Source organism: Sinohyriopsis cumingii, chromosome 8, assembly GCF_028554795.1.
Source record: "Sinohyriopsis cumingii isolate HCF-2022 chromosome 8, ASM2855479v2, whole genome shotgun sequence".
Lineage (NCBI taxonomy): Eukaryota > Metazoa > Mollusca > Bivalvia > Unionida > Unionidae > Sinohyriopsis > Sinohyriopsis cumingii.
Window position 1 is genome coordinate 74,698,215 of NC_142968.1, and position 13,055 is coordinate 74,711,269.

The 13,055-nt window shown below is 35.3% G+C and overlaps 1 protein-coding gene across 1 annotated transcript in view; it reads right to left on the reverse strand.

Moving 5' to 3' along the window:
* LOC149793822 (uncharacterized) overlaps positions 1-13,055 on the reverse strand; it is a 90,942-nt gene that overhangs the window by 76,714 nt on the left and 1,173 nt on the right. Inside the window, exons 2-4 of the mRNA XM_089966471.1 lie at positions 12,775-12,828; positions 9,553-9,635; positions 6,504-6,572 (exon numbers count right to left, since the gene is read on the reverse strand). Coding sequence (XP_089822597.1) covers positions 6,504-6,572; positions 9,553-9,635; positions 12,775-12,828 — 206 coding nt within the window. The remainder of the gene's footprint in view (positions 1-6,503; positions 6,573-9,552; positions 9,636-12,774; positions 12,829-13,055) is intronic.

Consider the following 13,055-nt stretch of genomic DNA (forward strand, 5'->3'; position numbering starts at 1 on the left):
ATTTAGCGGCGTCACTACATTGTTTTCATTCAAAACATGTCAGAGAGACAATTTCGCGTGTATGCCCCAAACTATTTTCGAGTCTGCCCACGGTAAATGGTCTTGGATCATTTTGAAAATAGTGCCATAACATTATTGTTACAAGGCGCGTAGTGATTATTTTGTCATTGTTTTAAATCCATGATGAATTCAGGATCAGGATCAAACTCGCGTTTTTTTTTTTTTTTTTTTTTTTTTTTTTTTTTTTTTTTTTTTTTTTTTTTTTGTCATCTAGCTGATATTGAGCCAACTTTATCCATTCCGTACCGGGAACTAAAGTTCCGTGAATTGGTACGCATGGTACATCCTGAGGTTGATTATTTTCCGGTCTAAACCATCCTGTTTAGCTGAGAGATTCTGGTAAATGTTTGACCATTTTACACGATCATTGATAATTCATATATTCTTATTTGAGATTGTTAGACCCTGTGATGAATGAGTCGTTATTGCATATTTTAGAGTCAATCATGATGGCTGTACCTGCCTCAATGGAAACATGAACAATATCATTAAGAACAAGTTTTCGCTTTGTCGCTGCAAGGGAATATCAACCAGAATATCCTGAAGAGGAGTATCCACTAGACGATAACACAATGGAACGTGTAACTTGGGAAATTTCTCCTCATGGTGCTAATTTATTTCAGTTTGAAATGAATAGTAAACTTTTTCATCGATGTAACTATCAGATCATTAGAGAGCCACAAGTTCCAGAAATCAGCAAAGGACGATTCTGGAATTACACTGCGCAATATCGCACTTCGAATCAAGTCGGGTTTATGTCTCGTCATTACCTTTAGAGATTGTAATGATTCGTCCACGGTCTTGTGGTTCCCTACCATTTCCTTGTAATAATCGACATATTTGTAGCCATTTATTTTGGTGGTTCTCCTGTAAATGGAGGAGGTAGTCATTGATCCACGCACATGATAATTACCTTTCTATGAATTTCGTTAATGTTTCATTGGACACAGTGTATATTTCTTCCCAAATAATTTTGGAATATATTTTTCTCCCATCCGATCCCGAGCTCATTTATCATCACTCCATGGAAAGAAGCATTGATAAGTATTGGCGTTAACCCCCTCTTTTATCTAGCAAGTGTGTGCACCCGTTAAACTATCATGTCGGTGGGGGTCACTGGAATCCCCCATAAACGAACGACTTGTTTTACAAGAACCACCAGGGCCATTCATCTAAACTGTTTTATGTCGCGAAATAGGATCATAAGGTGAGTAAACTGCGGCGAATCACCATCACAGTAACTGATAATAGTACCTATCTTAGTTCCATCAGTAGGTAAGCATTAACCTTGATGGGAAGCACACCTCTTCGCGTAGCATCAGCAATTATAAAATCAGGTTCTACTTCGCCCATGATTAACCTTGTGCAACGGCCCTTGTTATCGGATGAGGCTACTTACGTAAATTTGTCAATGATTTTTCACCCCATATCTTTCACAATCGATATATCTTCCTCATCGTTGCTTTCTAATTTAGGTACCCAGATCCTCATTTATTATTGCTTCACTCACCGTCACCCCTTATCAAGCATTAACCACAATAATACTACAGGACCCCAACCATGTTTATTTTTTTATCAGTCTCATGGATATATATCCGGGTCTGATTTATTAAAATGGCTCCCCACCCAAGCAGGAATAACTGCATAAATATTTTTGACAAGTTCAAAATGATTCGATCTCGTCAAATCCAGTTACATCAATGGGATCCACCGGCAGCCGACAATTTTCGTAACTCGGGTCATTTATTGCGTTCGATGGCCAAATCGCTTCAAATGCGACCTTCATTCGCCATTTTTAAGGAATCTATAAAGAAAACATGCTACCATATGAATAGAAATATAATCATCGGGATTGTAGTGGTGTTTCAAAGGCCACCGTGTCAACTTCAATACATAAATGCTGTATTTACTCAATAAAGTCCCTCGGTGTTATGGTCCATGAGTTTATCTTTGTTAGGCAAAATTAAGAACGAGAGATGAGTTTGTTAAAGAATTATTCAGCAATTCATCGACGACATTTATGTCATGTGTTTATTTTAATGCCACCCGTATCATCTGCTCATAAACATATTTTGGGCGATAATGTTTGCCAGATGGAAGCACGAAGTGATCAAAACTCGTCATCGGAGTATTTATCACTCTGAAACAGTCAAACTGATCCTGGATCTTTTATGATAATTCTATAAATATTATTAATACACTCAAAACAATATTACCGCTATAAAATACCCTCGTCTGTTATTGTTTTTGCTAGTATCGGAAATTTTGATAGCCTTCTCGCAAGGCGGCGATGTCTTCTCTTTTGGCTCCGTTTTCATTTACATTTTCGGTCCATTCCGTTGTTATCTCTGCGCATAATACTTTTAGTCTATTTCATTGTCGAGTGTTCATAAAATAGTATGTTTCCCTTTGAGATACGCAGTTTAAGATTCCAGTACGTAACGGTTGAAGAGCATCAATATTAGGTTCATTTAAAGTATAAGGCGTGTAAACAACGACCATCACAGGCTATGCTTTTATGTCATACGGCCTGTCAATACCTGTTCGTGGGTGTGATGATGTAAAATATATAAACTGAAAACCAATTTGTAATATGTATAATTATTATTAAGTACCTGACCTAGACATACAATTCCTTGAGAAGGTCAGCTCGCTTGGATCCCTCTGAACCTGCTAGAATGTCTTTTGACACCTAGAGGTTCGCTAGGGTCAGTGCTCTAGCACAAATTAATGTTGATCAGTAGAGATGCCTTTTGGCCGTAAAAATAGCATATATTTACATCACTGGCTTACATTAGCAGTGTGTTTAAATCCTAGGAAACACAACAAATGGACATCACCTGAGCAAGGTCGTCTCCTTTTGGTGATTTATAAAACACTTAATTAAAGAAATATATTTATTGTATAATGACACTGAAAAATATCAACGTGATTGAGAAATTAAAGAGGTTTGGTAGTACACTTGATCCTCAAAAAATCAAACCGATTTTAAAATGATACAAGAGCGACAGGAGGATGGTAGATATACTATACCAGCGTAATATCGATTAATCAAATAACTCCAAAAAGCAATGTACAAGTTCCTTACAACGGTCAGAAATGATAGCGCGATTGCTAAATGTGTTATTCTGGCAAACGCAATCGAGAAAATTTAGTTCAACGATGTCACGAGAATATGATCAAAAAGTGTTGTTAATTGTAAGTGCGAAACAGCTAAGGAAACTTGTGGAGTAATCCAAAGACTCCAATTGCAAGCGATCTAAGCATGTAGTTAATTGGGCAGTGTGTGGGGGCGGAGCAATCACTCTCCCTATATGTCCTCAATTCACCGAAAACCAGTTATAAGTAGCCTAGGCCGCCGAGCTTGCCAGCATCAATAAATATAACATATCATTTTCTTTGGTTTATTCGGAGTGTTATCTTTTTATTTATTTTTATCGCTAAGTGTCAGTCACTGACATATACACTGACAAACAATTCGTCTTCGAGTATGTCCAGTAAAAGTCTATCTCGATCCGACAAAATTGTAATCGTGAAGACGGATTATGAGAGCGTAAATAAACAGGATTAGTGGGCACGGACACAATCAAATTGCCAGGGTAACCTCTGGAGAAAGGATATAAAGATTATATCATTGCTGTGCTTGCTGAGATCGAAGTCCATTTTGATCCCGCCTGAGAATTACCATCCACAACGTCACATATAAGATTGAAATAAATCGTCGACGTAAAATGAACAACATCCGATGTTATATGACGACCACCACCATCTGGATCGTTGCTATGATCGAGAATTTTTTTCCTTCCATTGATTTCCATTTGTGAACCAACTGTGACAACTGATTATCAACCATTTTATTTATACGACTCTCATTTACTGATATATCAATTTCTGGAACTGGAAAATGTGTATTTAGACTCTCAATTCCACCTGTATCGGTTTCTGGCCATAGTACTTCATCAGTGATAATTTTATAATAAGCTCAAGATGTATATATTTCATTATTATATAAACGTTTACGCAGGGAAATGAGCGATGATATCTGGACCCAAACTCTGCTTTCGGCCTTATCTCTTCACGGAGTTTGCTAAAATAGCTCCTTACATACCCTATCACAGCTAGGAGAGTAAAATTTTCAGAAGCAAGTCTAGCCCGTAATTCTCCGTTTAGCTATTATCGAAGGAGTTGTGAAAATGTGAGTGTTAATATAGCTTCTTTACTAGCTTAAAACCCTTGTCGTGTTTGTTTCATATTTTCTTTGGATCATTTACATTATCTTCTAATTGGCGTATCACTGAATGCTTAAAGGTATGACTATCAGCACTGTATTGAAGATCATGAACTATTTAAATTAACGTCAAGATCGAATTTGAGGTGGGTCGTGATCTGCTCTACCCCAGCCCCAACTCAGTGTTGCTCGTTCTGGTTTAAGAGGACGATTATCAGTAATAGTTTATTGCCATCGTAACATAGTTCTAATCCAAAATTGATCTATATCAGCGGAGAAATCTGGCGTTGATATTTCAACGGCGGTGCATCGCGTTGGCTCGTGTACCGTGATAGTGATCTTTGATACTTTTCCCTTAATAGATTTGATTCTGCGATGACGTTCATTATTGATTTGAAAATTTGATATGATCCTGTTGGAATGCCGACGACACTCTGGCATTCCATCATCCTTATTTTGTATACGCGAATACCAGTGAGCTGTTAATGGATAATGCACCCAATGATTCTGCTCTGATGTTGACAACTATAATAAATTGTGCAGTGCGTTCTTAAATGACCATCTACTATGTCCTTTTCTTGAGCTGATGTCTAATTCCGGCTGCTGTGGCGCCGATGATATGATAGTAGTCGTGGGCGGAGTTGTGTCAATTTTCTTCAGTCACGTGGCAATTTCTGCTGTCATTATTATATTTGTACTGATTCCAAATTTGGAGTTATCAATGACCAACACTCGAAAAAATACTATTGATTACAATGAGTTCATCATCTAACAGTTCTCCGTCTTTAATTCCAGATGATATTAGCGATCATATAGCATTATGTGCGACTGTTGCCGTCGACAGTGTATCTGTATGTTTATGTAATTACCTACTCGCACATGTTGTTATTTTTCTCGCGATCATATTATGACTATCAGCAATGCCGACGAATATATACGAACCAATTCCAACTGAGGGTGCTGTCACATACGTCGCCGATCACGTACCTATAAACATTGTTACTCAAGCGATTACTGCAATCATCGCATACATAACGTTGTCGATGAATACAATGCACCTGCTATTTTTCTTTTGTATTGTCAAATGTTCGTCTATGATGTTTTAAGTGATGCCTGCCAACCATATGCCTGATTATATCTGAAGGATCGTGTAGGATCCGGATGTATTGTAGTCGTTACACACACACACACACACACACACAAACATATATATATATATATATATATATATATATATATATATATATATATATATATATATATATATATATACGATGCAACGTGTCTACAGCATGATGCCCCATTGATAGGCATCACTATAAACTGCCACACTGCAGACATAGTTGATGTTTTTAACAAAGATCTAGATCCCTAATCATCATCATCATCAAAGTCTTCGTCATAGTCCATGTAACCATTATTATTAGCATTATCATTAGTAGTAGTGGTCGTAGTAATAGTAGTAGTGGTAGTTACATTAGTAGTAGTACGTTGCAGTAGTAGAAATAGTAGGAGTTGTAGTAGCAATTGTGTTTAGTAGTAGTAGTAGTAATAGTAGTAGTAGTAATAGTAAATAGAAGCAGTTTTTTGTTTTTGCTTTTGTAGGTTTTGAAACTGTCGTAGTAGTAGCAGTACTAGTGGGATTAGTAGTGCTAGTAGCAGTAGTTGCTGTTGTTGTTATTGCAGCATTGCTATTTTTGAAACAATATAAAATGTGTAAAACAATGACGACAGAAAGACTTATTTCTGGCAACAGTAACCAAAACTGCAACTAAGATAATAACTGAAGCATTAATAGAAAGAGAGAGAGAGGGAGAGTGAGAGAGAGAAAAAGAAAGATATAAGAAAGAAAGAAAGAAAGAAAGAAAGAAAGAAAGAAAGAGGGGTAAATAAGTGTGATGCAGAAAAATACATGGAGATATACATGGAAAGGAGTTAACTGGGATGCATTCCAATCAATGGTGATGGGGGGGGGGGGTGCGTCAGATGACTAGGTTACAAACAGTTGCGTGGAAACGTCGATAGGAAAGATTAAAATAAAAACTGAAAAAGACAAACTTGCATAATAACAGACCAACAGACGGATGAATGGAGAGATGCAGGCCGAAATATGGATACATTACGGGAAATAATAATAATATGCATTTACTATTAGAAAGAGAAAAAGGTTTCTTAGACACAAATATCGATATAAGACCCTACAGCATATACTTACTGTTTTTGACCTGCAGCCGGAGTTAAAAAGGACATTATGACTGGTATCGACTTCTTCCTCAAAGCATTCCTGCAAAAATATATGCAACCTAGGTTAATGGTGGTCTTTCCATCGCTTTCCGTACAAAATCATTTTTGGACTTAACTTGTCGTGATTGTCTGAAGAAAGCATACTTGTACCAAGCAATTCCTCCTCATTTAATACATTACGTACCTATCCGTCTAACTAGACCTTAGGAATACGTTCAAACAACGTTAGTATCGTCTTACACGATGCCGGGTTATTATTTTCTCAGTATGTCAGGTCTATATTAGACTTGTGCATAGAAGACCAGTATCAATAAAGTAACGTCGTTCTCTATGACTAACGATTCCTTTCTTGGCTTTAAGAGAAGATAACAATTCTTTATTTCACACTATATACTCCATACATCTCAATTAAAATATACATATACAGTTTTTAAAAAAATGTAAACATTAAAGAACATATATATCATAGGTACAAGTATACAGATACATCTACACAATTAACTGCGCCATGCATTGTTAAGAATGAAATTAAATGGCACATTTAAATAGCATTTTGTTCCATCTACTAATAATAGGAGAATTGTAATGAATGTCATAGTTCCAAAGAGATTTCAATATACAATCCTTACTATTAGATTTTCTTGTCATCATTGAGAATACATACTTTCTCATTACTTCATCAAAACGGAATGCATTATAATTTACAAACATTTTGGAGGCACCTAGGAAGACCAAATAGAAAACGAGGACTAGTGTTATAACCGATAACTAGTTTTCTTTTCATACATTCACTAAACTTTGCCCGCAGAGGAGCACAATACATGGTACAGCAATAAGATTTGAATAATCTAATTTTGATATTCAATGAAAAATCTTAAATTTACGTAGAAGCATGTTTGTTCGAGTACACAAAAATCGGTAATGTCTCATCATATCTTCATTATTTCAAAATATGACCCAAATACATTTAACTGTTGACTTACGTAAAAGGATTGCTGTTAAGATGTACAAGGGGAGGAGATGGTAATGTGAAAGAAGTTGGCTGATTTGTTTTTATTATTGATGATATTATTATAGATGATATCATTCTCAAATGCGTATTGTTCACATCTCTTTAATAATTTTCTTAAACCAGTGATAGAAGGACTTATCAGTGACATATCATCAGCAGAACTACAATTGTTAAGAAACAACACATTTGGTGGTAGACGTAACCCCACGTAACACTTACCGAGCTTACGATTTTGTTTTCATCTATATATATGTAGAAAGAAAGGGGAAAGAATATTCCCCTGCCTCACCCCATTGTTTACATGGAAAGTGCTGGACAGTACACTTCACCATCGCGCACAATACAACTGTTTGCCATACCAGTTAACAAAAGTATGAACTATGCAAACAGGTATTTTAATATCAATCAGCTTTTTAAAGTGTGTCCAGTGATTGACCCTATCAAATGCCTTGCTAGCGTCTAAAATGCATACAAACACTGGGCTGCCATATTCTACATAATAGCTGACAGGTTCCTTAAAGGCATATATGCATAAATCTGTTGAATGCTGCTTTTTAAAACCAAACTGATTATCGGAAATTGTGACTTCACATCATTGTGTATGATGTATTCAAATATTTTTTTAAATAATAGTCGTAAGAGCTATAAGTCTGATATTATTTTTGTCCACCAGGTTACCAATTTTTCTCTTTACTAGCGGTATAATTGTAACTTTTGTGAAATCATCTGCTACAAAGGTATGCACAAAAATACAATTAAATGAAATCATCAATATCACATGAAGTCTAGTATCTGAAAATTTAAAATGTTTCACATACAAAAAAAAAAATCTGATCCTGGACATTTACAAAGTTTTTGTCTTGTTATTGCACTTTGGATCTCAGATAATGAGATTTCCTCAATACGATCAGAAGCTGAAAGCTGAATGCTGAAAGCACATGCTTATTATTCGATTCATTTTTAACACTATTGAGTAAGTCTTCAAAATGATTTTTCCACATGTTGCATATATTATTCTGACCATGGTTTCCATCAATGCAAATTGGTATTTTATTGGAAGTGGTAGTATTTTGTTTCACTTGCTTCCAGAATTCACGTTGGTCGACATTTTCAAATGTTTGTGCAATATTATTTTCAATACTAATAATCTATTACGGGACACAATTTGGTCCTGAAAAAGGCTCCTCTAGACTCATATTGCTACAGCAACGTATGCTTTATACATTTTGGCTAGTTAGCATGTTCGTAGAAAGTTTTCCTTTGATGTACTTCGTTATAAAACCATGAAAGAAAATGATATAACGAGAGATGGTGGTCAGATTCACGTACCAATCCAAATTTTGCATGTGTATTCTTTCGCTTTTTAAAAGATCTTAACATCTTGAAACAAACTCTCCCGTAACATGTAATCGAACTCGATCTACACTGAGTTTAGCAAGACATTGATTCACTCATAATTACTTAAGAAGGCGTACCAGCCAGTAACGAGTCGATAAAGGTTTGTTTTGATTTGCTACTTTGATGTCATTATTATGACAACGAGCTAAACATCCTCGTGCCAAGATCGATTGCTAATAATAGTATTGACATTATACTAGTATCAACCATTAGGTCAACACATTGAGTGTCCTTATAATCATACCACACGTTGAAATTATAAACTCCAAAACAGTCCCGAACGGATGCCGAATGCCTGGATAGAGTCGTGTAATTTACGTAAAACAGACACAGACGATGCGACCATTTATCATAGACTAAGATGTTGGAATATACTATAGATGACGATTGTTTCTAAATTGTAGTCCGATTAATTGTTTGCTGATGGTATGTTAGGTTGGAGACCAACAAAAAGGCAATTAAGATTGATATTTTGATTTCTAGCTTAAGACAAAGACAGATAATAATATAAAGGTAATTACTAATGCCGGAAGTCATTGCCTTTTGTATTGTTTGATAAACGTCCATGTGAACAGAATTTTCAAAAGCACTGTAGACCGAGCAACTTTACCTCGTTACTGCCGCATCTTGTAATTTTATCGCAGTCTGCAGCAAATGCAGCTCCAACGCAGTTATAGCACACTCTTAATGCTTCTGCAAAGCGAATCAAGATAAATATATATATATATATATATATATATATATATATATATATATATGTGTGTGTGCGTGTGTGTGTGTGTGTGTTTGTGTGTGTATTTGCGCGTGTATGTGCGTGTGTGTGTAAGTGTGTGTGTGTAAGTGTAAGTCTAAGTCTATGTGAACGTAACTTTTTAGTCATTTTAATTTTGTTTCAAAACTACAAGTGTTTCGAGTCTCGGGCTCAGTCAGTGTGGGTATGTTAGAAGACCTGCCAGTAGGTTCCCGTGATGTTACCGGGGGTCGGTGGTTCTCAGCGTGGTTTTCACAGGTTATTCCTCAACCGGTTATAATGGCCACTTTTATATATAGCCTATCTTGTGCTGTTTAATTTCGAGTATGATATTTTTTAATCATTTACTGATTTAAGACACCAAAATCTCTAGTAAGACCAGCAATGGTTTGTATTATGGAAATAATGACATTATGGGAAACAATCGGGGTAATATTGAACACGTATATAAATTTCTGATCATATATTTCATTGTTTTATTTTATTTTCATACAGTGCTGTTAATCGATTACAAGTATTCCTGTCAGATCCTGAATTTACTTTTCACAAATTACCAGTGTTATTTTCTCCTAATTCTAATAACAATATTGTTGAGGCGATTAATACAAAACATTTACCGGGTCTGACAAGACACAGCAGAGTATTCTAGAAACAATTATCTCGACTAAGCGCGGGTGCCAGACAATTGTTTTCTTTATACGTTCACTCAAATGATGCCTTTGTATCAATGATACTGACGACACATAAGTTACGTTCATTTTTGTCTGGGGGATTTATCGTTGTGCTATTGAGTTTCCAAGTTTGTATATCTGCTAAGCTATAATAACTGGAAACTGTTCATAACCTTTAACCTCTTTCTTTCTACTTGAAGCTTTCCTTGGATTTATGTTATGTCCATAACTCAATTATATGTGAATTTGTTATTCACGTCCTGGTAATAATAAGGGAAAGAGTACATACTTAATTCAAAGAACTAAGTATATCTATATAAAAAGTGGATACGGAACAAATGGGTAGACCAAACACGTCCATTGTGTATCTGTGTAACCGTGGCACTTATTGGATGCGTGAAAACAACCTTTCATTTGTGTCGTCCTAACTCTTACCGACTGAACTTCAAAGCGGTAGTGCACAAAGACGGAAAATAACAAAACTATAGTTTTTGGGACACGAAAGTTATCTCTTCTTTTTTATAAAATTGCCCAAAGTGACGCTTTATGTATAAAATATAAATTCGTGATAGCAGTATTAACTAACAGCGAAACAAAAAACGGCAGTCTTAGTGTGATATGAAGACATACTAATTTTCCAAGTGAAAATGATTATATATAATTATAAAGACATTATATTTTTCGTGTGATTATAATTATATATAATTAAGCAAATGCAAGTGTACTTGCAGCTAATTAAGGCCATTATAATCAGTTAAAGGAAGATGAAATCTACATTGCAATGAAGTGAAGGTTAGTAAGATTTTGCATGCCGAAACTGACATAGGGAAATTAGAAAGAGAATGGCAACCGTTATAATTGCAATTATTTCAACTTATGGCCAAATTAAAAATAAAACAAGTTAAGAGTAACGTAGGAAAGTTTTATAATTCGATTCCCTCGGAACATCTGCCGTTGATAGGAACAAAGAAAAAACAAAACTCTTCCCGGCGCAACTCCTCGTTGTAGAAATAGAGTCAGTACATTTGTTCAGATAAAACATTATCTGTATTATCACGAAGCAAGATGTAAGACGTAAGAAAGGTATATCATGTGCAATGATGCAGATTATAACACGTCCAGTGATATAATTTCCTATTTCTAGATGTACATCATTCAGGTAAATATAATAGAACTTCAAATTTTACATGATTCAGGAAGCCATGAAGTTTTACAGATTTGTATATTATGTCTACAGCAGCCTGCTTGGCAAACACGAATAATAATAATAATAATAATAATAATAATAATAATAACTTAATAGTAATAATAATGACTTAAGTTAAAGAAGAAGCTCATTTCCTCTACTGATCAGTCTTCCAAAAGGACTTTTCTACGATGTATATAAGGAGTCTTACAAAATTGTTCCACCCAGTTAACACCTTTACTTTATTCGTTGTAATGACTTGTCACGATCAATCTGATACGTGTCTTGATTTTAATTTAAATTAAGTAAAATGCTTCATAAACATGTGGCAGTAAGAGGTTTTGCGGAGCGCAAAATTCGCCATGCACATTGGAAAAATTCCATCGTCAAATCTTCATTTTCTGAGGTCACCTGCATCGAGGTAAGTACTTTTGCATATAGTCTTAAATAGAAGTGGTAGGTTTTGAATGAAAAATTAAACTCAGTGGAATCTAGACATACTGTAGGTTTACATGTTTACACGAACATGTTTTGGGGACATCTTTGAACTAACGTTTCCTGGTGCACGTGGTAGGACCATTATATTATAAACTAATAAATTCAAGATTAACGGATTACCTAATGCGATTATAACCATTTTTTTACATAGCATTACTAAAATACTAAAACTATGTTACTCTTATTCTCATTAGTGTGGTTACTTTTAATTTACTAGGTGTCATTATCAGTCATTGGTATCGTCGATCGTAAGGGATATTTTGTGGATTCATGCGGTTGATAGTTAGGGTTTGCTCACAGAAGATTACCGCCAGAGATACAACTCTTCGAACTCGATGCAGAACCGAAAGACAGACTGAGATCTCCACTCAACATAATGCTGGATTATTGCTGGCATATGAATGTTGAAGCTATGCATACATGTTTGAAAAATATACTTGATCCAATCAGAGAGCTACTGTTTTCATGTCTGAAGAATTTGCAGCACATTGATGTAATTGTTCGATATTTTACAGTGATGGTACGGAATCAGACCAACAACAGCGTCTATAGAGTGATACAGACGAATGCGATTCGTGTATATTATTCCAGGCTTATTATAATTTAGGAGAATAACCAATAACTATCATTAGTTTACAAAAATTTCCCAGAGAACATGAGATTTTCTCTATGTACCTGAATTCACAAATCTGTCAATAATTTTTATATCAGCTATGATGTACTCACTGGTTGAGGATATGTTTATTCCGATGACAACTCCGAGAAAAATAAAAACGGTCCCTGTAAATAAAGGGAGTATACTATAAAGAAAAATTATATTTTACCAGCTTTAATACAATCGTTGCAGAGTATACATTTCTTTTAAAAATCAGTTAATAATTCAATCAGTTCATGAGTAGGTGATTATGAATAGAACTGACACATTAAGGGCTTGGTTTTGTATGAGGATAAATGTCTACAAGGCGTATTCGTGTGTGTCTGTCTGTCTGTCTGTCTGTATGTATGTA